The sequence below is a fragment of the Mustela putorius genome, unplaced genomic scaffold (genome assembly GCF_011764305.1).
Source record: "Mustela putorius furo isolate JIRA1106 unplaced genomic scaffold, ASM1176430v1.1 tig00537227_pilon_pilon_pilon, whole genome shotgun sequence".
NCBI lineage: Eukaryota > Metazoa > Chordata > Mammalia > Carnivora > Mustelidae > Mustela > Mustela putorius.
The window spans coordinates 38,238,652-38,265,832 of NW_025422368.1; the positions used below are offsets into that span (position 1 = coordinate 38,238,652).

Consider the following 27,181-nt stretch of genomic DNA (forward strand, 5'->3'; position numbering starts at 1 on the left):
AAACAAATAAATACCATCTTTTAAAAGTTAAAAAAAATAAATTTACTGAGACACATTTTATGGCTCCACATATGATCTCCCTTGGTAAATGTTAGCATTTCTATTCTTTTGCTCATAAGAGGAGTGTTTTTTAAATGTCATTTGAGTTAAGTTGGTTCACAGCATTTCTATATCTTAGATCATGCTTTCCTTCTGGATTTTCTTGAATCATCTACATCTCTTGATGAAAGAAGAATTAACTTTTCAAAAAGGGTCTGTTACAAAAAGATGAGTACATTTGGTCTATTTATTCGTTATATGTCCCCAGTCTAAATCTCATAAATAGCTTCCCCTTTTTCTATTCATTTGAATAATGACAAGGTATCATTTTACTAAAACAAAATAAAAATAAAATAAAATAAATTTTTTGACAGAGCATATTTAGAGAGATTAAACAGCTCATTTAGCCAAAATGGGTCAGAATATCCAGGAAAAATGAAGAAGACATGTTACAAAGAGTAAAAAGTGTTTTGTCTTTTGTCTTTGAAACCCCATTTTTTCTATTAGTCCTTGGCACACACTGGGTACACACTAAATATTTTTAAACTAATTCGTTAATGAAGGATAGAATATCTCTTTTATATATATATATATATAAATATATATATTTATGTGCACCATGATGCACATGCACGTCTTCTCTTACTTTAGTGTGCTCCAAATGTAAGTAAGTTAAATAATTAGAGAGCCTCCTCTTCCTAAAGTTGAGAACTCTTCCCTCTTCCTAAACAATATATATATAAATATATATATATTTTTTATATATCTCTTTTTTAATAATTTGTGATAGCTAAACTTTATTTGAGGTTTATATATTTGAACTATCCTGGATGAAAACTGAATTTGAAGATAATATATTTTCCTGCTTTCATATAGCTCACTATTAAGACTTTTGGATAAGTACATTAATAAAACATGGTCCATGCCCTCAAGATGTTATGCTTGTTTTGTGTTCTTTGTATGGTTTTAGTATTATCATTTCAAATTATTTTATTGAAGTATAATTAACACAATGTTATATTAGTTTCAGGTGTACAATATATTGATTTGAAAATTCTATGCATTACTCAGTGTTCACCATGAAAAATATAGTCACCATCTATCACCATACAACGTTATTACAGTATTATTGACTGTATTCCCTAGCCGTTACTATTCAGCCAAATGAAAAAAGCATGAGATCATGCCATTTGCGACAACACGGGTGGACCTGGAGGGTATTACGCTAAATGACATAAGTCAGAAGTTTCAAATTTATTTTGACCCTGTGGTTTCTGCGTATATTCACCACAAGCTGTCCTCAAATTTTCTATTGATAGAGGACAGCTACAATTTTCAAAGCATTTAATGCTACAAAGAATTTAGGACATTTATGAGAAAATTAAGTGGATATGTCCTATAAGCACTATATATGCACACAGAAAGAAACCCCCAAGATAAATACAGGGACCTCTGTGATAAAAATTAGAGACACAGCTGGTTTTGTATGGGATTATTTGTACTTGAATCTCTACAGTATTGAGAACGGCCTGAAGGTAGACCCTGGGCTGCATTCTTTGAATTATCCTCATGTCTATGACAGGAATTGTGTTGATTTGGATCATAAATAGAGATAATTAAAGATGTCTAGATGTTCTATTCTCTTGACTTCTTTCTTAAGAGATTTTTTTTTAAACTTTAAAACAAAAATGTGCATTAAATGTTTTTCTCTACTTAAGCAAAGGAAATGAACAATTTATCTTACATCCTTAAGGAAAACTGTCATTGGTTTAGCATGTCAGTGTACATGCACCATGATGCACATGCACGTCTTCTCTTACTTTAGTGTGCTCCAAATGTAAGTAAGTTAAATAATTAGCCTCCTCTTCCTAAAGTTGAGAACTCTTCCCTCTTCCTAATCAATTATCTTGGACTTTCTTTATTCTCCAGGGAAAGGGGTATTTTCCTTCTCGTTTCGAGTGGACTCAGACATCGCTCCTGTTGCCCAGTTGCTGCTTTATGCCATTTTACCCAATGGAGAAATTATTGCCGATACTGAGAAACTCGAGATTGAAAACTGTTTTGCCAATAAGGTGGGTCTTTTGTGCAAGCAGTTCTTTTATTCGTCTCCCGTTTTGAAGTACGGAAAAGAAGGAAATTGTGTCTGTTTTTAAAACTGCTGCACAGTGTTCCTAAAACATCCTCTGATGGCCTTCAAAGACCCACAGTGATGCCATACCCTGCCTGAGAGGGCTAGTGAAGACATCCAAAGCAGGTGGTCATAAACACGATGTTGTAAAAACTTCTTGTTTTATCTTGAAATTCATGTGGAATCCAAAGTCTGTTCTGTTATAAAGCTTAATTTTGCAGTGTTTTGTGCCCTAAATTTTCAATTAAAAATGATGCTTCCCAAGGATGTGTCATTTTACCCCACCATACCCCCCAATACATGTCCATGTACTATCACAGAAACGAGTAACTCACCGTGAGTTAAATTCTGATAATACAGAACAGAGATGTATGTATGTGCCCCATGTTGAGAAAAATAGCCTGGGCTCTCTAATAAGGACCACAGCAGAAAAATCAAACATATTTTCAAATGGGATCTTGTATTTCCAAAGAATACACAGTTGTACTAAGAAGCCTACTGAAATATAAATAAGATTTATCCCAAGAGAATTTCATACTGTAACTATAACATTAGCAATCAGATGATATTCACGGACTTTACATATCTTTTTAAAAATATTCTTAGATGAACACCAGGATGGCTCAGTGAGTTAAGGCTCTGCCTTCAGCTCAGGTCATGGTCTCAGGGTCCTGGGACCAAGGCCCACATCAGGCTCTCTGCTCATCAGGGAGCCTGCTTCCCTGTCTCTCTCTGCCTGCCTCTCTCCCTACCTATGATTTCTCTCTATCAAATAAATAAATAAATCCTTTTAAAAAAAAAAAAGCTAAGAAATATATATACCTAGAAAGACTCTTTAACATGAGTTTTTGGAGTGCTCGCTTCGGCAGCACATATACTAAAAACATGAGTTTTTGGAGATTGAAGCTATGCATTTATAGCAAGTGAACATTTCTGCAAGGAAAACTGTATTAGAGTATCTTTTTTAAATATTTAATGATCCTATAAATAATGATCAAAAAAAATACACAATGGATGTTGATTTAATTTTTAATTACATCTTAGTAAAGAGTGCTATTAAATCTGGACAGGTGTCCAAGAGCATAGTTTCTGTTCTGTTTGAATGTTCTGTGAACCTGGGAGAGATTCCTATCTTGAACTTCCACACCCTTCCTGCTAATCATGGGCAGTTTGTTAAAACCTTTTCCATTCAAAATTCATATCCCTCTTTCTTACTTTAAAAATAACAGATTTAGTATACATGTTAAATACAAGGTAAGAGTTTGAATTGCCTGTCTGCCTTAACTGGATATAATTATTTATTAAAGATAACATTGATTAATATGAGTCAGTGAAGACTCTCAAAGTATGTCTTAAAATTCTCTTTTGTTCTCATATCAATAAAACATTTTACACTTTCTAGCACAGCCACTTATTTATTAACAATATTTTCAGTTGATTATAATCCCCAATAACTCAAGTGTTCAATTGAAATGAGCACTCACAACATTTTAATAAACTAAAATTTTCTAATAAAAACAAACATGCTTAAAACAGAATTCTTCATAAGCAGTGTTTTCATAATTTATTAAACTCTAGAGTTGAATATTTCTTCATGTTTTTGAAGATTTATTTATGTATTTTGAGAGAGAAAGAGAGAGGCATGAGTGAAGGGAGGGTAGAGGGAGAGAATCTTCAAGCCGACTCCCTGCTGAGCACAGGGGTCACTCTCATGACCTGTGAAATCATGATCTGAGCCGAAACCAAGTATCAGAGGCTTAACCGACTGAGCCAACCAGGAGCCCCTAAAAATGAATATTCTTTCATTTTGAGGGTATATGTTTCATATAGGTCTCATGATACATGAATCCAACTGTTACATTAATTCACAGAACACACAGCAGGATTATCATAATTAAATTCAGCAATCCAAATCAAATATTATTTAACTAAACATACGGACATTTCATTCCAATCCAAATCAACTTGCAGATCAAGAACCTAGGAAGTTAACTGATGCTACTACAGTATCTAAATTCTAAATGATTTTATTTTATATTTTGAATATAAAATAAAGCTCAGATTCTACTCAAAATATGTTTACACAAACATCAGGAACTGGTAGATTCACTTATCAGTAAGTTTCTACTGGCCAAAGCAGAATCAAATGTCTGAAGAAATTTGGCACAATTTTCCGTTATTTTGTAGTTCTTGTTCTTTATTCATGGTTCTTTGAATTTTCTCAACCAGTTACCGCTCGGGATGTATATTAGATGTTCCGTTTTTTTAATGAACCAATAAATCCCCAATCCCAACAAGAAATATGGCACCCTTTTAGAATGTCATGACTAAAATGGCCACCGGGAGGAAACTTCAGGTGGCTGGTCTCAGAGGCAGAGCATGACTCTTCACACCGCCACGCAAACTACACACATTCACCACAAAAGCACAGCACAGAGATAGGCCAACTACAGCAAGGTATGTAACTTCATTAGCATGCATGTTCTTATTCCCCTTCAGGTTTCTGTTTCAATGTGACCAAAACCAATTTACATTTCACCAGATATACAAGGAGCAGGAAACCTGAGTTTCCACATCTCCAGTTTATTCCAGAGGTAGTTAACCAGTATTGCCAAGGTGTAACTACCTCTTAAGCCTGGCCTAAAATGGATGAAGAGAAGCCAAGTGTAGAAAGAACTAGTCCTAGCCTGGAGTAGAAGAGAATATTTGAGGTTGCAATACTTAGAAAATTTGCTGCCATAATCATATCCTCTTTACAGGTGAATTTGAGCTTCTCCTCAGCCCGGAGCCTGCCAGCCTCACACAACAATCTGGAGGTCACGGCCAGTCCTCACTCCCTCTGTGCCCTCCGTGCGGTAGACAAGAGTGTTCTGCTGATGAAGCCTGAAGCTGAGCTCTCCCCTCAGTCGGTGAGTCCCCTTTCAGTCTCTCATGTCAGAAAATGCACATGTGAGAGGACCAGTTTGAGAAAATGGAGGTTGTGACTGAGAGGATATGCTCTTCTGAGTGTCAGGCACAGTGTACTAAGCTTTGTATGAGATGAAATTAAACTCATTTCCACAGAAGACGTTGCACAGACTGCTTCACGTGTCTCACCTTGCTTCATTCTCTGTTATAATACATTCTCAGTGAGGGAGCAACATGGCTCCCCTCCACATTCCCTGCTGAGCGCAGTACCTCATGTATAAAAGATGCTCAACAGGGGCACCTGGGTGGCTCTGTGGGTTAGCTGCTACCTTCGTCTCAGGTCATGGGCTGAGGGTCCTGGGATCGAGTCCCACATCGGGCTTTCTGCTCAGCAGGAAACCTGCTTCCCCCCCTCTCTCTTCCTGCCTCTCTGCCTACTTGTGATTTCTCTCTGTCAAACAAACAAACAAACAAACAAATAAATAAATATCTTAAAAGATTTTCAATACATTGTCTGTGAGTGAATACATGAAGAATAATTCTTTAAGGTAGGTAATATTACCTTAATTTTAAGAATGAAGAAAACATAAGAAGGATAGATCAAGCCCCTACAGAAAGAGCAGGCCAAAAATATAACTGAAGGGTGGAATTGGAATCAAATTTCGCATTCAATGCCACCTTTAATGCACCACATTTCAAGATAGTCTGTGAAATTCCCGATTCTAAGCTTTCCTTAAAATCCAGGCCCTCACTCACTGGTTTGAAGTACGGTCAAAAAAAGTTCTCATTCAAACTTGTCTTTTAGAGATGCCTCTTCTACCAAAGCACTTTCCAAAAGGCCCTGTAGTTTACTTTCATTGTCCCTTTATTCATTTAACAAATGTTCACTGAATCTTGACTAGACACTGGAGCGTGCTCTGGGAACAGGAGTTCTATTGGCGAATAATCAGATGTGGTTCTTTGACCATCTTGGACTTACAGTCTTGTGAAGTATTAAAAAATAAACAAAGAAGTGACAGAAACATATAAACATGGAATAGTTCCAAATTTTCCTACATATAATGAAAAGAACAAGAAATGTTGACATAAAGAAAAAAGGAGTTGGACATTTTTTGAAATAGTGATTAGGAGTGTCTTCTTAGATGGTTGGGGAATGTAGGGGTAGGGGCAGGCATGTCAAAGAATGAGAGCAGCAGGGCGCCTGGGTGGCTCAGTGGGTTAAAGCCTCCACTTTCAGCTCAGGTCATGAGCCCAGGGCCCTGGGATGGAGCCCTGCATAGGGCTTCCTGCTCAGCAGGAGGCTTGCTTCTCTTCCTCTCTCTCTCTCTGCCTGCCTGTCTGCCTACTTGCGATCTTTGTCTGTCAAAGAAATAAATAAGAATGAGACCAGCGTCCCCGAAGGTCTTGGGATCAGGCTAAGACCTAAGACCGGAGTGCTCCAAAAGGAAAAGGTAATGACTTAATAGGTAGTGGGGTGGAAAAAGGATGGTAGAGGCCATAAGCAAAATGGATAGTATGGAAAATTGTGACTAGCACAGAATTTGGAGCTGACAGTAAATGCTATGGTAAATCTGAAGAGTTTGTTTGTTTGTTTTAAAGATTTTATTTATTTATTTAAGAGAGAGAGAGAGAGAGCACTCACAAGCAAGGGAGAAGAGGCAGAGGGAGAAGCAGACTCCCCACTGAGCAGGGAACCCAATGTGGGACTCAATCCAGGGGCCCCGGGATCATGACCTGAGCCCAGGGCAGATACTTAACCAACTGAGCCACCCAGGAGCCCCAAAGCTCAAGTGTTTTAAACAGCAGAGTGACCATTCAGATTCATCTGTTAAGGAGCTGCTGTTTGCTGCTGAGAGGATGAGAGCAAGAATGAAAGGTAGAAATGGTTAATAGATTATTGTAGTAGCATAGATAAGAGACAAATGCAGCCAGATGAGGAGGTCTGCACGGAGGCCAGCATTTGCTTAATGGCTCAGGTGCCATGTGACAGAGCAGGTGACCCCACACTAGGCTTTGAGCAAAAACTGAACTGCAGTTGATTTCCAGTGTGCCTGTGCCCCTAGTTTTCCCTCAAGCTAAAGCTGGTCCTAACACAGTAGACTAAAACAAACAAACAAAACACTTGGTAAGAGTTAAAAACAACTTGATCATTTTATAAAGTGGAAAAAGGAACGAGGGGCGCCTGGGTGGCTCAGTGGGTTAAGCCTCAGCCTTTGGCTCAGGTCATAATCTCAGGGTCCTGGGATCGAGCCCCACATTGGGCTCTCTGCTCAGCAGAGAGCATGCGTTCCCCCTCCCCACCCCACACCCCACCTGCCTCTCTGCTTACTTGTGATCTCTGTTAAATAAATAAATAAAATCTTTAAAAAAAAAAGGAATGAATCAAGAATTTACAGTGATTATTTCTGAGTGATGGGATTATGAGTGGCTTTTGTTCTCTCATCACACTTCTCTGTACTGTTCACATTTTCTGCTTCCTTTCTTTCATAAGATTTATTTACTTATCTACAAGAGAAAGAGGGCACATGCAAGTAAGGGAGGAGGACAGAGGGGAAGGGAGAATCTCAAGCAGACCCATGACCCTGAGATGATCATGACCTGAGCCACCCAGGAGCCCACTGGTTTCCTTTTTTAAAGAGTACATTTGGGCTGGGACACTTTAAGTTTTATTCTTACTCAACCAAAATGGGCTCTGAGATTTGGATCAATTGATTTGATTTCTGTGTGTATTAATTTCTCTTGTACAACAGGAGGATTAGGATCCTCCCATGATTATGATCTTCCCATGATTGTGTTCCTTTTAATTATGTTGGCATGGGAGTATTATAGAAACACCATGGTCTTTTAAATCCCAGATTGAACATTATCACACTCAAAATAGAATTAAGAAACAAAACAAGAGTTTTTCCCTTTGTTCTCTTGATTTTTCAGGTCTCTAATTTGCTACCAGTAAAGATTGGCCTTAGCCCTGGATATGGAAATCCCCTGAATGAAGATAGCGAGCCGTGTATCAATGCAGAGGACATCATTCACGATGGAATCATGTACACACCAAGGCGGATGATGGATGATGATGACATTTACAGTATTTTTGAGGTAATTCACTTCCCAAATATATAACCAAAACCGAGTTTTAAGTCTTTGTTAAAATGGAGAACAAGTGGACTTCTAAGCTCTAGAATCTGATCCTGTGTCCCATAAAACAAAGCAAAGATGAATAGAGAAATACTGAACCCTCAGAGGCATGGAGGACTTTATAGACATGTAAATGTTCAATCACCAATTTATCTGGCTCTTTAAAGAACAAGAGGTATATCTTTAGGGCCCACAACCTTAACCAAGTTGATCCTAAAGCTATTTATCACTGTCCTAACCCCTCTCAGCCTCTGCCAGAGATTCTAGTAAGTGAGAATAACCTAATATTTTCCGTCATGCCTCTGACACTCTTGGGAAGGGGAGTGAGTACATTATGGACAGCCATTTTAGCAGCCTTTGGCACAATAAATACATATTGAATGAATAAATGACTGAAAATGAAAAGTCTGATACTTTCATCATCTTCAGGGCAGCAGAATTTCAGGAAAAATTCTGGAAAGCAGCCTTTCAGGAAGAAAAGATTTACAAAACTTGGGTAATCGTGCTAGCTTTACGGGTCTGTTAGATAAAAAAAATGCTTGTCTTTGAGATTAACTGTAACGAGGCAGTGTTATGCAAGGAGAGTATATCCAGCTTGTGAGATTAAATCTTTTCACCACCAAGAGGACTAACAACTCTCTTTAAACTTTGAGGAAAACATGTCATTCTTCTGCAGCCAGGCAGACAGCAATTTGAAATCTCCCTGTTCTGGAGCCTTCAGAACCATCACTCCGTCGGTGGCAGGGATAGAAAGAGGACTTTTTAGGTCTACTAGCTGATTGTTTCATCTTTAAACACATATTTCTGACATCTTTCTCCCTATTCCATGTGGCTGCCACCACAGATAGCTGTGCCTCCGTGTCCCACAATTTGCCGGTACTCTGAGCTAAGACAGCAAGTAGTATTTGCCTGTGACTAGTATTGAAGGGAAAGATGGTCAGGACCAGGTGGACTGTAGGAGTCAGGCTATCCTGTAGGTATCTGCCTACATTATATTTGTTTTGGGGAGAGAAAAGAAAGAGAAGATAAACATCCAAGCATAAAATATTTAGCTTCTCAGCTTACAGCACACAAAATTCAGAAATAGGAATCAGAAGACATGAGTTCTGATCCCAACTTCTCTTTGCTAACTGGATGCACTCAACTTTACGTGACTCTGTTTTCCTATTTGTAAGATACCTCTGTTCCTGATTGTGCGGAATTTTCCTGAGGATGAGCTCTGTGCATAATAATAACGTGTTTTATCACTAGTGTGATAGTGTAGGGAAGGAAAAATTCTTCCTCTACCCTCCTTCAGGGTCTTCCTGCTGAACTAAGAATTACATTTACATGTGACAGATTAACTGGAGATTTAAAAAACAAAACAAAACAAAACAAAAATAGGTTCATTATGTTCTCATGAAGGTCCAATAATGAAACCGAGTCCTAAGGAAATGAGGAAGTCCCCAGTTCTTATACTTTTTAGGCAAAGACGCAATACATTTGTGAGAAATTGGTAGGATAAGGAAAACAGAGCTTTAGGATTCAAAGTGGAATTTGGCTTGAGGTCACAGATTAGAAAACAAAAAGAACAGGGCTTGTTTCTAAGACTTTCTTGGCTTTAAAGTTTCTGTCTCTGGTGATAAGGATTTTTTTCTCATTCTTAGTAAAGGGAGTGTATCTCTCACGTGGGAGATGTGTTTCCTGCTGTGAGAGGGCCAGAGAAGGACAGAGAAATGTCCTTGTACCAGTGTCTCCCAAATAACTTCAACTCAAAATAATCAAATGCCATGTGGGATATATTGACGCACACTGCCCTTGGTCCCTACGGTCCAAATGTAAGACAACATTCCACTCTCAAGACTGGTTTCCCAGTACGCTTTCATAATTCATTTTTGTCCAGTCTGCAGGATTAAATATTTTTACCAACTCAAAAATCCGCAAGCCGCATTTTTGTCAGCTGCTTTCGCTGTACCCAGGACCGCCTATGGGCTATGCTGGAGGTAATGGTGAGATTTACTTGCCTGCTATGATAATGGGCGGGGAAATGATGTTTTTCTGCATATAAACATTGTGACTCTGGAGCAACTTCTTGGTAAGTTTTCTCCAAATAACATGCCTCCCCCCCAAAATGGGATTTTTTAGAGCAATTATTGTTTCTCTCTCTCTCTCTGAAATCAAAATTGAATGTCTTTTGTCTCAGCCTTCAATAATCTTGCTATTTCAAATCCTTCTTATCCAGGGTGGTTTCAACACCTACATTGGTCAGGGTAAGACAGACTGTACTGCAATAAAACAAACCTCCACATCTCAGTGACTAAGCATATGACAGTTCTATTTTCTGCTCACACAAAACTGCTTTTTTGAGTCTAGTGGCTGTCCGGAGCAGCTCCTTACCAATCAGGGAGTCTGGGATACCCATTCTGGTTTCACCTATGACTCTATCTCCAATGTGACATTTAAGGTCATTACCATGGGAAAGGAAATGGTTTCCACACTACCTTTTTTGGCCAGCTGTGGAAGTGGCATATATCACTTCTTCCCTGACAGCAATGGAGGCTGAAAAATGCAAAGGATCCTACAGATATTTATTTTGTGTGTCATATTCTTTCATAAAAATCAAAGAGGTTTTCATGTATTGGACAAAATAGAATAATCCAACTTTCAGCAGATATACTGTTAGGGTACAGAGTCGACCACCCCTCAATTAGACAGAGAACACTCTCAATAATGCAAGTCACACAGCGAGGTTTATTTCCAGCTAGCTGGGGTCCAAGTATCGGCCCGGCGCAGCAGGTTTCAACAAGGACCCCAAGCACTCAAAGCCAAGGGTTTATATAGCATTTTCAAGGCACTTCTTCATGGCTACATACCTATCATGCACCCCACTTTGACAGTTTAACTTTGTTTAACCTTTTGCCACCCTGGCTCAGAAGAAATTCAACTTTATTTACATTTCCTTCCGCCTCAGGCTCCCTCAGTTTTATGGTGTGACCTTAGGCCTTGAGGAACTGAGCCACTTGTCTTCAGAAACTGGGACATTGAAGAGATAGCCCTTTTTGTTGTAAATAACCAGGACATTTGCAAACCAAGGGAGATTCCTGTCTTGCAGGATTGTGATCTCTCCAAGTTAACTATTTGTTTTTCTTTAACATTTGGTCCCTGTGGCACCACCACCTAACCACCCTAGTGGTGTATGATTAAGTTATTTTTCCAGGTTTTAGCTACTTTCTCTGATCTCAAGTTACGTGCGCAGTGCGGGCTGGTTAGGGACACTCAGTAAACTGGCTTCCCCTCCTTCAGGATGGCCATTGTTATGCTAACCCACTCTTACAGTGCAAGGTGCCAGCTTTTGATTTGCCAAGGTGGCTGTACTTATGTCAGGGCTAGACTCCAGGTAGGTACAGCCTTGTTTTTCTTGGCCTTCACACCTGGAGCTGTTTTCTGGGACTTGTTTTTAAGTCCCCTGGGGGAGGGGAGCAGGGAGAGTAAAATAGGTCCTTACAATACCACTTGTGGGTTTCAAGTATATCTGGAAATGAGGAAAAGTTGAAAAGATTCTGAGTATGCTTTTCGGTTGCTGTCAGGCCTAGGGAAATTTCTCACTGCATGTTTGGCTATCGACTAATCCTACTTCTTAATGAGAAATGTGCTGGTATATGGTGTTTCTTAAAAATAAACACATGGGGCACCTGGGTGTCTCAGTAGGTTAAGCCTCTGTCTTCTGTTCAGGTCATGATCTCAGGGTCCGGGGATCAAGCCCTGCAACTGGCTCTCTGCTCAGTGGGGAGCCGGCTTCCTCCTCTCTCTCTCTGTCTGCCTCTCTGCCTACATGCGATCTCTGTCAAATAAATAAAATCTTTAAAAAATTTGTTTTTAAAAACCACATACTTTAATGCAGTAGAAATACTTTAATACAGTGGGAATTATTTACCTAAAAAGACAAAAAATAAAGTTCTAGTTGACAACAGGGAAATAACTAAGAATATTTCCTCAACGGAAAGAAAATTCTGTGTACAAAAAAAAGAAAAAAACAAAAAGAAAGAAAAGAAAAAGAAAATTCTGTGTACAGAAAAAAGAGCACTGTGCTAAGAGCAAAGGGACATGTTCTCGTCATATTCCTACGTGGTAGGACATATGAAGCTTTGAAAATGATATTATTTTATATATATGTAAAATATATATATATATCACATTTCTGTTTATATATTTATACCTGTGATCTCTATCTTCTGATCTCTAGAGTATCACCTTTTTTTAAAAATCAAGCTAACTCCTACCTTAACAGATCTAATTTTTTTGTCCTAATCTTCATGTGTTTCATTATATACATCTATTATTACTCAACAGAGCCCCAAAATAGACATCTTACTCCATTTTCCCTGCAGAGCATCCCTTCTGACCTCTGCGTGTGTGTTCATGGAGCCATTTCCATCAAATACCTCCTCCATTCTCCTCTGTTTCTCATCCTTCAGTGATCATCTAAAAGTCTACTTCAATGAAATTTTCTCTGGCCAACCTGAAGTTCATTTTCTGTCCTTTATTGAGTCTCTGCTGTCTGTAATACATACTTCAGTGTATCTTAGAGTTTCTGTCTGTATCTCAACCACTGTAAAATAAAAAAGCATTTCTGAACTCCTCTTGCTGGAGCTATTATTCATTCTTCTTGTTTGATTCTCACTGCAAATGGAGAGCACGTGATCATCCTTTCAGTATCAAAGCAGTATTTGATGTATTAAATCACTCTTTCTTCTTCCCTTTGTCCATTGAATAATCAGCTTCTAGAGAGCTACATTTGCTTTCATGTCCAGAAAAAAATACATTTACCTCCAGACTCTTTGAAGAAGCAATAGGATTCACTCTCCTGGAAGACAAATAGATAAATGAACAAAGTCAAAGCTAGTAGATTAAGCTGTTCCAATAATAAACATTCCCTGAGCAAGTGACCTCATTTTACTTGAGAAACTAGGCAACTGTAAGAAATTCATGATAAAAATGAGGTTTACATGGGGGCCCTCGTATTGTCCTGCCACAGTACTTCCTCTAGCACGTGGTATTGGAGTACCAGCTTTTGCAACGCTCCCTAGAGAAAACTCTCCCGTTGTGGAAGTGAAAGAGACAGTCCGGAAGTATTTCCCTGAGACCTGGATCTGGGACTTGGTGCCACTCAGGTAAGTAGTGTGTTGCCCAGAATTTCGTTGAGGAAAAGATGTGGCTCACCCTCTGTGATTCTGGTATTCCTGAGCCTTGCAGTTCTGTTCCACTTCTTCCTGGTAAACTTTTAGGTTCATAGTTCATTGGTCTCTTAGCTCAACCATGCAATATTTTTTTTTTCTAATTTGGTCCCGAGATATCTAAAATCATGATAAGTAGGAAATTACCCTGTCTCTAAAAGGAAAGGAAAACCTTTCAGAGACTTCGCTAGGAGTGCCAAACCTAGTTATCAGGTTTACCGTTAACCATACTGGGTTACTAGGTTAGCGCACTATCAGCTAGTGTCCGTGCCAAAAAATAAAAGAAAATTGCTTCCCAAGGCTTCCTCTTATTCCCTTCTCTAGTTTATCAGGTAGAAGTGAGTTGGCCGTGAAGGTCCCTGACACCATCACAGAGTGGAAAGCCAGCGCACTCTGCTTGTCTGGAACCACAGGGCTGGGCCTCTCCCCCATCATCTCTCTTCAAGTGTTCCAGCCCTTCTTCCTGGAACTCACTCTCCCCTACTCTGTGGTGCGAGGAGAAGCCTTTACGCTGAAAGTCACTGTGTTCAACTATTTGGCCCATTGCATTCGGGTAAGGACACTTCTCTGGAGGAGAGCAAAAGTGGAAGGGAGACACCCAGTCACCATTTAATATCCAGGTCTCCTAGGTAATGTGCCAGCAAATCATAGCTGAAGAATGGTGTAACCTCATTTGGGAATGGGATAGTTGCTAAGAGCAAAGCTCACTGGCTGACCCAAGGTGGTACGGTTATATTCATTTGGGACGTTATATTTTCTGTGTATTCCTAAATTCAGACCTCATTTCTACCTGATTTTATTTTTTCCCCTGCTCTGACTAAAGCAAACACCTCTTCATTGTGCTGGCACAATCCTAAATCCTGGGGATTATCTCAGTTCTTGTCAGTTTTTTAGCTCCCTATTGGCAACATCTAAACTACAAAGTGCTGGACAGGATTTACCTTGTTTGAACAATTTCTCAAAGCCTCTCCATTAGTTCCCATTGTCCCTTGAAGCTCCTTGCCCCTGTAATTATTCCTCTACCTGTGTTCTTTTTCAAACTTGTGCATGGTTATGGGGATAGGTCAGTGTGCAGCTGGAAGCCTTCCCTGACAAGTCAGCCAACTTAGTGAAAAAGAATGAAGACACTCCCTGTATCTGTGGAAATAAGCAGGAAACCATGTCCTGGGCTGTGACCCCAAAGTCACTGGGTAAGTGGTAAATCTGTTGACAGATCCTACTTCTTATGTTGTAATGATTTGCTTTCCACACTCTGAACCAGGTACATGTCTTTTTCTCCTCCTTCAACAGTGATGCCTTGAAAGAAAAAAATATATATTTATATATTTATATATGTGTGTGTGTGTGTGTGTATACATGGTGCAATATATGAAGTACAGGAGAAACTTGAAAAGACAAACCATGCAATATAGAATCACTGTTTAACTCCGTAAGAATCTTATTCCCCAGGAAAGGTGAATTTCACAGCTACTGTGGAAGCCCTACAGTCTCAGGAGTTGTGCGGCAAGGAGGTGCCAAGAGTTCCAGAACTTCAACAGAAGGATACCGTAATCAAGCCCTTATTAGTTGAGGTATGCCGGTAAACTTTCTCTGTGTCTCAAAGGCCTTATTATATTATATAACATTATCTAATATGTCTGTTATGGTAACATTTCACTCCCAAAAATATAGATGTATCTACAACTCACTTTCTTACCAATGTTTTCTCCTCTACTTTAAAGTGATTGATTTTTTTCCTATACACTCAAAAATATGGATGTATCTACAACTCACTTTCTTACTAATGTTTTCTCCTCTACTTTAAAGTGAATGATTTTTTCCTATACACTCAGTATGACCTTCTTTTTCACTTTTTTTCCCCCAATATAAAGCCCGAAGGAATAGAAAAGGAAGAAACTTTCAACACACTCCTCTGTGCATCAGGTAAATGTCAAAAAGAGACAAAATTCTCATGTTAAGCCACTTGCCAAAGTGTATAGTTTTAGAATGCTCTTCGGGGTATGTTTTCCTCTGGGGGGAAAAAATTAGTGTACTCTCCTGTATGAAAATCTAAGGATATTTGATTCAGAAGTCTTTTCCTGGTGAAGACTTAAAGAAGCTAAAAGACTTACCTAGGAGCTCCTGGCTGATAATGAGAACCAAAGTTGATGAGCATAGAACAGGATTCTTTCCAATACCCCGGTGTTTTTCAAACTTCTTTTTAAATAATTCTCAAAGTATTAAAATATCTACATGTAAAATAGCTAATAAATAGTAATATTTATTACTCAACTAATAGTTTAAAGGTACTCAAGGTTAATTTACTTGTGTCAGTTATTTGAAGAAGAACTTTAGGTCACTAACATATATAGAAAACCAATATTTTACTAATACCATTAATATAATCATATAAAAATTACCTTTAAAATATTCAACTCTGCACCATCTAGAATCATCTTGAGGACAATGCTCAGTGTTCGAATCTCTCCTCTCTAGAAGCATCCTTTGATAATCTCATTTAGTTACAGAACTTAAATAACAACTTTGTAGTGGAGATCACAAAATAAACAACTTGGGTCCACACCGATTTCCTCACTCAAACTTGTGCATTCAGTTGCCCACTAATCATCTCCACTTACAGGCCTATAGACAAATAGACATCTCAAAACTAGCATGTTCAAAATTGTTCTTCTGCTGGTCTCCACAAACCCACACCTCCTTCGATTTTCTCCATCTCAGAGGATGGAAATTCCATTATTCTACCTGCTTGAAATAAAACTTTCGAGTCATCCCTTAGTATGTTCTTTCTCTTACTCTCCACACCCAATCTACTTTCAAATCTAGTTGGCTCCGCCTTCACATTATATCCAGAATCTTCCCACTACTCTAGCCTTTTCTCTCTTGGATCATCTCAATAACCTCCTACCTGGTTGCCTGGTCATCTTTCCTTACATCCCTACAGCAAAAGGGATCATTTAAAGCATGTTTCAGATCATGTGCCTCTTCTGTCCAAACCCTCCAAGAGTTTCCCATGTCCCTGAAAGTTAAAGGTTATGTCTCCAACGTCCCCTCCAAATCCTTGATATCACCATGACTTCAGATCCTATTACTCTCTCCCTCACTCACCCTCCTCTGGTCACATGGGACTCCTAGTCTGGTCTTGTAACAGAGCTAGCATGCTCTCATCTCTGGATTCTTTTCGCTTTTTGTTCCTTTTTTCTGGAAGCCTCTTTCCCCAAATATATATAAATCTTACACCTTGACATACTTAAAGTCTCCAGTCACCTATGATTTTGTTTTATCAAAGAGGGGAACCCTCTTCCCTCACCCTACACTTTCTGATTTGCACTGTCTTACTAGCTCACCCATATAAACACTTCACTTTAATTTTCTCTGGAGAACTTACTAGCATCTATTATACTAAATATATATATGGTATGTTATTATTCCCATTAATATGAAAACTCTGGGACGTCAGGGAATTTTTTTGAGAATCATTTTATCATTGCACTTAAAACAGAACCCGTCACATAGCACACAATTAACACATTTAGACATGAATGTTATTTTCAAAAAACGCTAATAATAAATATTAACATAAACAATGAAGGGAAAGAAATAAGTATAACATAAGGTATATGCTTGTAAGGAAATCTGTAAAAATTTAGCGCAAACATAATATGAATTTCACTGCAAGACGAATCACAACTTTAGGAGAAACTCAGATTGCATCGAAGAAATTATAAAATGATCAAATTATAAAGTTATCAACCTGTCATGACAGGTTGAAATTTGATCCAAAGAGGAAAAATTTCAAAGAAAATTTCTCATTTTTTTCCTTCCCTTATATATATATTTGTCTTCTTTCCTCAGAAACTGGTGTATCTGAAAAGTTGTCACTGAAAGTTCCTTCAGATGTGGTTGAAGGATCTGCCAGAGCAACATACTCAGTTTTGGGTAAGTCTCCCAGCCCAAGGCAAGCCACTGTCCATCTCACTCTAGTGAGATGCATGCACACTCTAGTGCATGCAGCCTCACCATCCACGGTTAATGAAGACTTTTGTTGTGCTAGATGGAAAGAAAGAGCACTAAGCTAAAAATTGCATTGTATATTAGTCAGGAAGGGAGTTAAATAGATGTTGTGCTACTTTTTATACCTTGACATACTCAAAAGAGTAAAAAGTGTCATCTCTCTGTGCCCTTATCTTCAGAGACTGACTAGGTGGTGAGGCTTCCTAATAGATTTGAAAACATTTGGTTTTTACCAGACATGTGGTTCATCAGAAAAGATATGCCCAGCCATTGTTTTTCCATCGTGGAATCATCAACTATTTTTCCTACTTTCTCTGTCCTTTCTGTTTCTTGTTTTTCTTCACCTCTTTTATGGTTTCTTGTTCTACTCTCCATACATGATTTGATCTCTTGTTTAGCTAGTAATCTATCTTCTTATCCCAGCAGAAACCAGCTCTAGTTGCTCTGTTTTTTTTTTTTTAAAGGTTTATTTCTTGAGTGCTGTGAAGTGTGTAAACCTGGCGATTCACAGACCTGTACCCCTGGGGATAAAAATATATGTTTATAAAAAATTTAAAAATTAAAAAAAAAAAAGGTTTATCTCTTTATCTGAGAGAGAGGCCCCACAGAAAGGAGTGGAGGAACAGAGGCAGAGGAAGAGAATCCTTAAGACTCTTCCCTGAGCACAGAGCCCAGGCAGGGCTCAATCCCACCACCCATGAGATAGATCATGACCTAAGCAGAAACTAAGAGTTGGACACTTAACTGACTGAGCCACCAGGCACACCGCCTCTGATTTTTTTCATGTCTTTCATTCCCCAGGTGACATATTAGGCTCTGCAATGCAAAATCTTCAGAATCTTCTCCGGATGCCGTATGGTTGTGGAGAGCAAAATATGGTCCTTTTTGTCCCTAACATCTATGTTCTGAACTATCTAAATGAGACCCGACAGCTGACAGAGACTATCAAGTCCAAAGCCATCAGTTACCTCATCAGTGGTGAGCAATAATCCCAAAAGGAGAAATCTTAATTGATTTCCTAAATATCTCTCTCAGTGAACTCAAATTAGCATCCCTTTGGTTAAGATCTAATAATCACTGTGCTGTGACAACCAATAAAATGTCCCACTCTATTACCAGGAAATTCAATGGCATATCAAGCCTTAGAGACATCTTAACAAAATAGTAGTTTTCCTGTGATTCCCAACCAAGTTTTGAAGAAAAACTTTGAAGATTAATTCTCCAACATCTCTGCTATTTCATAAATCTACGAAAACTTCCTCTTTAGGGTACCAAAGGCAGTTGAATTATAAGCATAGTGATGGTTCATACAGCACCTTTGGGGATCGTGATGGCAGAAGTCAAGGAAACACTTGGTAAGATCATTATTTTCATATGCTTGCTATAGATCCATTCTATTCTCATATTCTAGAAATAATTATTCTCTGATACCTGGAGTTCTTTCATGGAAATGTGTTATCCTTTAAAAATCCATATGTCTGTCATCACTACTATGTGACATGTATCATTTCATGTATGAACGCATGCCAGCTGTGATAGTACAGTAAATAGCAGTAAAATAGGTGAAAAGCATCAATTTGGAGGAAACCAATAAAATTGAGATTTAAAAAAGGAATTCAGATACTTGTTAAACAAGCAAGAATATTTAGTGTACAAGTGTCATTTCCCTTACCAATTCTCCCCAACAATTTCCTCCCGTGGATGGCAAAGACCAATGTCTGAATGCATTTGCCCAAAGTGGGCTTTAAATGTGAGATGGTCCTCATGTCTGTCTCTCCTGTACTGGACAGGCTCACTGCATTTGTGCTCAAGTCCTTTGCTCAAGCCCAGTCACACATTTTTGTGGAGATGTCACACATCATGAGTGCCCTCACCTGGATCTCACAGAGACAAAAAGAAAATGGTTGTTTCCAACGCTCCGGATCACTTCTAAACAACGCCATTAAGGTGGTGCTGTTCATTTTGTTCTGGTCCCTGAAAACAGTGACATTTAGGGGCAAAGACACTCCTGTTGATTCCCCATGTCCTGGTGACATATCTTTAAGGAAGGATGGTACTCTCTAAAGCTTCTGAAATGTGACAATAAAATAGTCGTTTTTTACTGAATTATAAAATAGGGTGCCAAAAAACCCCAATATATTACTAAAAATGAGGGGAAATAATTTGAGGCAGATTCGAGAATTTGAGGGTAGAGGGGAAAGGGGGAAAAATCAACAAAATTGCGCAAGAAAAGATGCTTTCTAGTGAAGAGTGTGTGGAGTAGGGGGCTTGGGGGAGTAGAATGATCCAGCTCTGACTAATGACTATTGGAGTGTTTGAGTGTCTCTCCTTCTGCTCTCTACAGGGTGGGGTAGATGATGAACTGACGCTCTCTGCCTACATCACCATTGCTCTGCTGGAGATGCCACTGCCTGTCACTGTATGTACCAGCACCTCTACCTCCCTCACAGATACAAGGAATATCAATCAAGAAGCTGTGACTCTGTGAGGAAAATAAGTTGTGGTTGTCATGTTATTTAATTATGGTATATTTCACTAGACCATAAAAAACTAAATCCCTTTGGAAGCTGCCAAGGAAATTATTCTCTGGTCAGAACCATGATGTAACATGACACATTATACCTTTTAATCTGGTGTTAGCATGTGGACAATTCATTAGCCCGCTTCTGCTATCTAAAGATTTTTTTATCTGCCTTCTAGCACTCTGTTGTCCGCAATGCTCTATTCTGCCTGGAAAATGCCTGGAGATCCATCTCAGAGGCCCAAGAAAGTCCTGTCTATACCAAGGCATTATTGGCCTATGCCTTTGCTCTAGCAGGAAACCAGGCCAAGCGAAGTGAGCTTCTTGAATCACTGGACAAAGATGCCGTGAAAGAAGGTAAGGGCTGCTACTGCAAAATTTACCTCCAGAATCACCAGCAATTGATAGGCACCTGGGTGGCTCAGTTGTTAACTGTCTGCCTGCAGCTCAGGTCATGATCCCAAGGTCCTGGGATCGAGTCCCACATCAGGCTTCTGTTCAGCAGGGAGTCTGCTTCTCCCTCTACCAATCCCCCCTGCTTGTGATCTCTCACCCTCTCTCTCAAATAAAAAAATAAAATCTTTCATAAGTAATTAAATAAAGTCATTCTTTAAGTTTAAGATAATATCCTCTTCCATTTCAAAGAGGACTCAATCCACTGGCAGCGTCCAGGGAAAGTTGAAGAAGTTATGACATTCTATTATCAACCTCGGGCTCCTTCTGTTGAAGTGGAGATGACTTCCTACTTGCTCCTTGCCTATCTTACTGCTTGGCCTGCTCCATCTTCAGAAGACCTGTCTGTGGCTTCACGTATTGTGAAATGGATCACAAAGCAACAAAACCCCAATGGGGGCTTCTCTTCTACTCAGGTCTGTGGAGATCCTCTAGGAATTAAAATAAATATGTTAATACATATGTAGACACAAGCATATTCTAGGAGTTGACTAATCAGATAGTATTTCTAATTCATGCTTTCTCCATTCCTCCACCACCAGAAAGGTTCCAGCCTCATTATTTTATATAATCATTATTGTTCTGTCCTCTGTACAATCTCTCATATCTTCTCTCCTTAGTCAACCCATAAATGTAAAATGGATCAATCTTCCTAAAGCAATATTTCATAAAATTACTTCCCTGGTAAAGCAAATATATTTTTTTTTCATCCGAAGACCAAAACAATCTAATAATGTTATTCAAAGTATTTACTCTTCCCCACTAAACACAAATACTCCCTTTTAATTAGGCTAATCTCTTCACTTATTTTGGAATTGACTCTCTCCTTTTTCTATGTCTCCACGTTTCCCACCCTGGTAGTCTGTGATGCCTCTTTTCTTGTCTATATAAATCTTTCTCATGATTCATACATAATTTTATTTCTTCTTCATAGTACCTTCTTCAAGTAAGTCTTCTTACTTACCCTCTCATTAGGAAGTGTTCTCTTACTAATCTAGCTCCACTTTCTTCCCCTTTCCCTGAATGTTTACAACAAATAATATAATATAAATTTCTATTATTATTATATATTATTATATAAATGTCTAAATTATTGAAATAGCCTCTGCTCTATGTCAATGTTTGGGTCAATTTCTGTATGTATAGTGTAAACTACTTGAATAGGGAAACTTTTTCATGTTCCCCTAAAGTACATAAAATAGTTTGTGGTTAATAACGGGTCTGTGTTTGTCATGAAATCACTCTGAGAGTAGTACTGATATGATCTACACCCAGTATGATTTTGTTACCTTCACTTCCGTGACTTCTGCCCCATCTTTTTTCAGGACACTGTGGTAGCTCTCCAAGCCCTGTCCAAATATGGAGCGGCAACTTTCAGTAAAAGGGAGAAAGCAGCTGTAGTCACAGTCAAGTCTTCAGAGACATTCTCTGAAGAATTCCAAGTCCACGATGCCAATCGCCTGTTGCTGCAGGAGGTCAGGCTGCCAGAGATTCCAGGGGAGTACAGCACGACCGTGTCAGGGTCAGGATGTGTGTACCTCCAGGTGAGACTCCCAGGGTTTAGGGGATGCCACAAATGAGGGGGGGAAAGCTTCAAAAATTGGTAATGAATCTCCAAATAAAAAAAGATGAGTGAGCTAAAAAGAACAGACTATTTGAGTGTAATGATAAAGGCTTTTTCCCCATTCATTTTAGACATCCTTGAGATATAACATCCTGCCCAAGAAAGAAGGGAAAGTCCCCTTCACTCTAAAGGTTGATACTTTCCCCAAGAATTGTGATGGAGTACATGCTCACAGGAAATTCCAGATTCACATCAACATTAGGTAAATCCTTTTGTTGGTAAGACCTTTTGTAGAACATGGAGAATGTGATTTTCTTTTGCAGGGGAGCTCCATTGTCCCAAGTCACAAAATATGAATATGGCATTCTTGCAATATTTACTAACAAGAAAATTTTCTTCACCCAAATTGAAAAACCTTAACACTGAGCATATGATGTTGCCATACCTGCAGAGTGTGACTTCATAATGGGGTTTTCCAAACAAGCATAGCAGACACAAATAGAATAGATGGGGAAGCTGGGTGGTAGTTAAAGATAGGGAACACCAGAAATGAAAGAGAAGGGGGAATTTATGCCTTGAATGAATGCCAAAGAATTTTGTTTGAATGCCTTATCTCTGTGCCTTGTCTTCATAGTTATACTGGGGAACGACCAAGCTCTAACATGGTCATTGTTGACGTCAAGATGATATCAGGCTTCATTCCTGTGAAATCATCAGTGAAAAAGGTAAACCCTAAATTCCTTACAGATAGAAAAATCATGATAAATGCTGACATTTATGCTTGTCAGTTTTATTGGGTTTTCAAGAGGTTTACTTGCTCACACTTCTTCTCTAGAGTGCTTCCATCATTTCAATAGTGGGTGTCACTGTTACATGGTCTCCAGTGTGAGACATAAGTTATAGACATGGTTAATAATGCTCCAGCAGCCCTTGAGACATCAGGTATATGGAGAGGTATTGATTATCCTATATTTTAAAAAGGAGAAAATGTATATATACATATGTATGATATAAAAATATACTTCATATGTACACATATATATGATATATATGATAGCATTCCTTTCTTCTTTTTCATATAAAGGATGATTCTCATATATCATGAAAATGTGGGGTTGCCTGGGTGGCTCAGTGGGCTAAGGCCTCTGCCTTCAGCTCAGGTCATGATCCCAGGGTCATGGGATCAAGCCCCACATCTGGCTCTCTGCTCAGTGGGGAGCCTGCTTCTCTCTCTCTCTCTCTCTGCCTGCCTCTGTGCCTACTTGTGATCTCTGTCTGTCAAATAAATAAATAAAATCTTTAAAAAAAGAAAATGTTTATATTAGAGATAGAATAGATAAATGATAGACAGATGGACAGATAGATACAGAAATACATTGGTATAAAGAGATGATGGAGATCATAGATAATAGAGAAAGCATTTAATAAATATTACTATAATTCTCAAAGAGATCACAATTAGCCATTTGGATATTTCTGAATAGCCAGTTAGATCATAAGTACCTGAAAAGTGCTCTTAGCCTGGAATTTCTTCATCCCATATGTCTGGCTTATACTCTTTGTCAACAGCTCCAACAAAAACCTCAGATTCAAAGGACTGAAGTGAGCACCAACCATGTCCTGATTTACTTTGAAGAGGTAAGATTCTGTGACTCTGCTATATCTAGGGGAAACTACTAGAGGTTCCAACACACCAATCCAGATTCTGGAGAAAGTTTTGCACACACATACAAGTGAGGTAGAAGAAAATAGCAATAGAGGGAAATGAAACCTGGATTGATCAACAAAGCTCATTTTACATTTGTCTATCCACAAAATCATCTCTTTTTTCCTTCTTATATCTGCCATTGAGTGTATTATGCAAGTCAAAATGCCCATTCTTTCCATAGGTTTTGGTACAATTGAATAGCATAACCATAAGGGTTGATAATACCATAGGAAGAGAGAACGGTAACTAGAAACTAAGTTAATCTTTGATTCCAATTGAGTTTTCCTGTCTCTCCAGCTAACCAATCAAACCCTGAGTTTCTCCTTCTCAGTGGAACAAGACATCCAAGTTGACAATTTAAAACCAGCCACTGTAAAAGCCTATGATTATTACGAGACAGGTGAGTGAGATTCAGAAATGCTGAGCTTTGAAAGGGAAAAACTGACTACCCTGGTAAAGAGTCACCCTAACTCAAACAAAATTCCACAATCTTTCACCAGAAGAGTGAGTTTGTGGTCATTGGATAATCGTGTGCCCCCTAAATGAGTCCTGAGCCATTCGTATAAAGCAATAAGGGGATCAGTTCTTTCTAAATTCTCTTATAAAATTGTTTGTTCTGGAATGAAGTATTCCAGAAAAGTAAGTAGAGTAAGCAATAACTAAAAAAAAAAAAAAATGAGTACTGATTTATGATACATGACCTAAAATTTTATCTTTTTAAAAAATATTTTATTTACTTATTTGAGAGAGAGAAAGTGTGCACAAGAGAAAACATGATCTGGGAGGAGGGACAGAGGGAAAGGGTGAAACAGACCTCCCCTGAGCAAGGAGTTGGATGGGAAGAAACTCGAAAAGAAAGTATAAAGATCCCAGGACCTGAGCAGAAGGCAGTTGCTTAACTGACTGAGCCACCCAGGTACCCCACATTTGATCCATTGTTGACTCATGCCTTGAGTAGTCTCAAAAATTTTGGGAAACTCTGTAATATAACAGGAAATTCTTCCATTTGCTCATGACTTTGAACTAGAAATTTGTCATTACCATAAGATGCTGGTAATGTAAAACTTTACTCCTTCCTAGAGTGAGAAAGAGTTCGGAGAGGAAGTTAAACTCCAATGAAGAGAACACAGCTTCGAAGAGGGCCATAGTGTATCCCATAGATAGACAACCATCCATCTTTGAAACCTGCCCTTGACTTCTGTATCCAAGCCCAGTTTTCTCTCACTGCCCCCTCCACTAGTCCTGGATGGGTTAGTACAGAAGTCATTCGTTTCCATTGGCTCCATAACTGTCTTTATACTTTCTTTCCTAGTTTACACAGTTTGGTTTTTTTTTTTACACAGTTTATTTACAGTTAACTTCCAATATGCCTATTACTGAATGTCTTCACTCTTTCTGTCTTATATATTCTGTTTCAGAGGAATTCACTATTGAAGAATATAGGGATCCCTGCAGTGCTGGTAAAGTATAAACAGCAAAGTCTAATGCCAACATAAAATAAATAAGCTTCAGTTGTCCGTATAAGATTGCTTCTTGAGTATATCCTTATCATATTATAAAGCCCATGGTGTATAATTTAGGAATTTAAACTATTTCAAATATATTCTAAAATTTCTAGAAATTCTAAAAAAAAAGCATGTAAATTATAATTACTGGGTCTGGGGAGACTTATTTGCAGATGAATCCAGGAATTTGCAACATATAAAAACTAAATCATCTAATATTTAGTTTATATTCTATACCCAGTGGTGATATGTTTATCACCTATGACCTTTTCAGGATACTTCTAAACTTTCACTAGTTAAGGTCAGGAAAATTTTCCCTGTAGTTTTCTATATAGTACATTATGAGAGATGCGATCTACAAGATTTTCCTTTAGGCCAGTCAACAATGTTCATTTTGACAATAGAACACTCACTGTGACACCTTCAGTTCTCCATTTTTCAACATAAAAAACAAAAACAGCCCTATCATTAAAAATAATTAAAATTTATTAAGGTCAAATATTTATGATTGAAGTATAAAAAATTATTCCTTTAGTAGATGACAGGATTTCCCTAACTTTCCTGTCTTTTATTCTACTGTTTAGAATCTGAACACAGAAATGCTTGAAAATGGAAACTTGTGGACCTCATCAGATGATCTTCTCCAGCAATGAAAAACAAAACCTTATCAGAAGAGATAAAATAGCAGGAGAAATAGGGGACAGGAATTGGAAATATATGAAACTTGTATGTTGAATAAATTTATGACATATACACTTCTACCATTTCTTTTTTTAAATTCTTTTTTATTTTTTTTTAAACATATAATGTATTGTTAGCCCCAGGGGTACAGGTCTGTGAATCGCCAGATTTACACACTTCACAGCACTCACCAAAGCACATATCCTCCCCAATGTCCATAACCCCACCACCCTCTCCTGACCCCCTCTCCCCATAACCCTCAGTTTGTTTTATGAAATTAAGAGTCTCTGATGGTTTGTCTCCCTCCTGATCCCATCTTGTTTCACTTATTCTTTTCCTACCCCCCAAACCCCTGACGTTGCATCGCCATTTCCTCATATCAGGGAGATCATATGATAGTTGTCTTTCTCTGATTGACTTATTTCCATAAGCATAATACCCTCTTGTTTGATCCACATCGTCGCAAATGGCAAGATTTCATTTCTTTTGATGGCTGCATAGTATTCCATTGTATATATATACCACTTCTTCTTTATCCATTCATCTGTTGATGGACATCTAGGTTCTTTGCATAGTTGGGCTATTGTGGACATTGCTGCTATAAACATTCGGGTGCACGTGCCCCTTCAGATTACTACATTTGTATCTTTAGGGTAAATACCCAGTAGTGAAATTGCTGGGTCATAGGGTAGCTCTATTTTCAACTTTTTGAGGATTCTCCATGCTGTTTTCCAGAGTGGTTGTACCAGCTTTCATTCCCACCATCAGTGTAGGAGGGTTCCCCTTTCTCCACATCCTCACCAGCATCTGTCATTTCCTGACTTGTTCATTTTAGCCATTCTGACTGATGTGAGGTGGTATCTCATTGTGGTTTTGATTTGTATTTCCCTGATGCTGAGTGATGTGTAACACTTTTTCATGTGTCTGTTGGCAATCTGGATGTCTTCTTTGTAGAAATGTCTGTTCATGTCTTCTACCCATATCTTGATTGGATTATTTGTTCTTTGGGTGTTGAGTTTGATAAGTTCTTTATAGATTTTGGACACTAGCCCTTTATCTGATATGTCATTTGCAAATATCTTCTCCCATTCTGCCAGTTGTCTTTTGGTTTTGTTAACTGTTTCCCTTGCTGTGCAAAAGCTTTTGAGCATGATGAAGTCCCAATAGTTCATTTTTGCTCTTGCTTTCCTTGCCTTTGGTGAGGAAGAAGTTGCTGCGGCTGATGTCAAAGAGGTTGCTGCCATGTACTCCTCAAGGATTTTGATGGACTCCTTCCTCACATTGAGGTCCTTCATCCATTTTGAGTTTATTTTCAT

At 38.6% G+C, this 27,181-nt stretch overlaps 1 protein-coding gene across 2 annotated transcripts in view; it reads left to right on the forward strand.

Annotated features, from left to right (window-relative positions):
- The window catches only part of LOC101680481 (pregnancy zone protein), a 43,999-nt gene extending 18,060 nt beyond the window's left edge, over positions 1-25,939 (forward strand). The window contains exons 14-36 of one of the 2 annotated variants that reach the window (XM_013049561.1): positions 1,969-2,111; positions 4,927-5,076; positions 8,006-8,170; positions 10,092-10,197; positions 13,224-13,359; positions 13,747-13,975; positions 14,486-14,612; positions 14,872-14,993; positions 15,294-15,345; positions 17,275-17,358; positions 18,235-18,411; positions 18,701-18,788; positions 19,224-19,380; positions 19,778-19,852; positions 20,134-20,311; positions 20,600-20,823; positions 21,733-21,951; positions 22,103-22,233; positions 22,606-22,696; positions 23,541-23,609; positions 23,977-24,079; positions 25,098-25,139; positions 25,769-25,939. In XM_013049561.1, coding sequence (XP_012905015.1) covers positions 1,969-2,111; positions 4,927-5,076; positions 8,006-8,170; positions 10,092-10,197; positions 13,224-13,359; positions 13,747-13,975; positions 14,486-14,612; positions 14,872-14,993; positions 15,294-15,345; positions 17,275-17,358; positions 18,235-18,411; positions 18,701-18,788; positions 19,224-19,380; positions 19,778-19,852; positions 20,134-20,311; positions 20,600-20,823; positions 21,733-21,951; positions 22,103-22,233; positions 22,606-22,696; positions 23,541-23,609; positions 23,977-24,079; positions 25,098-25,139; positions 25,769-25,791 — 2,891 coding nt within the window. In that variant the 3' untranslated portion in view covers positions 25,792-25,939. The remainder of the gene's footprint in view (positions 1-1,968; positions 2,112-4,926; positions 5,077-8,005; positions 8,171-10,091; positions 10,198-13,223; positions 13,360-13,746; positions 13,976-14,485; positions 14,613-14,871; positions 14,994-15,293; positions 15,346-17,274; positions 17,359-18,234; positions 18,412-18,700; positions 18,789-19,223; positions 19,381-19,777; positions 19,853-20,133; positions 20,312-20,599; positions 20,824-21,732; positions 21,952-22,102; positions 22,234-22,605; positions 22,697-23,540; positions 23,610-23,976; positions 24,080-25,097; positions 25,140-25,768) is intronic. The other variant, XM_004779707.2, reaches the window with a different exon arrangement.
- The last annotated feature ends 1,242 nt before the right edge of the window (positions 25,940-27,181 follow it).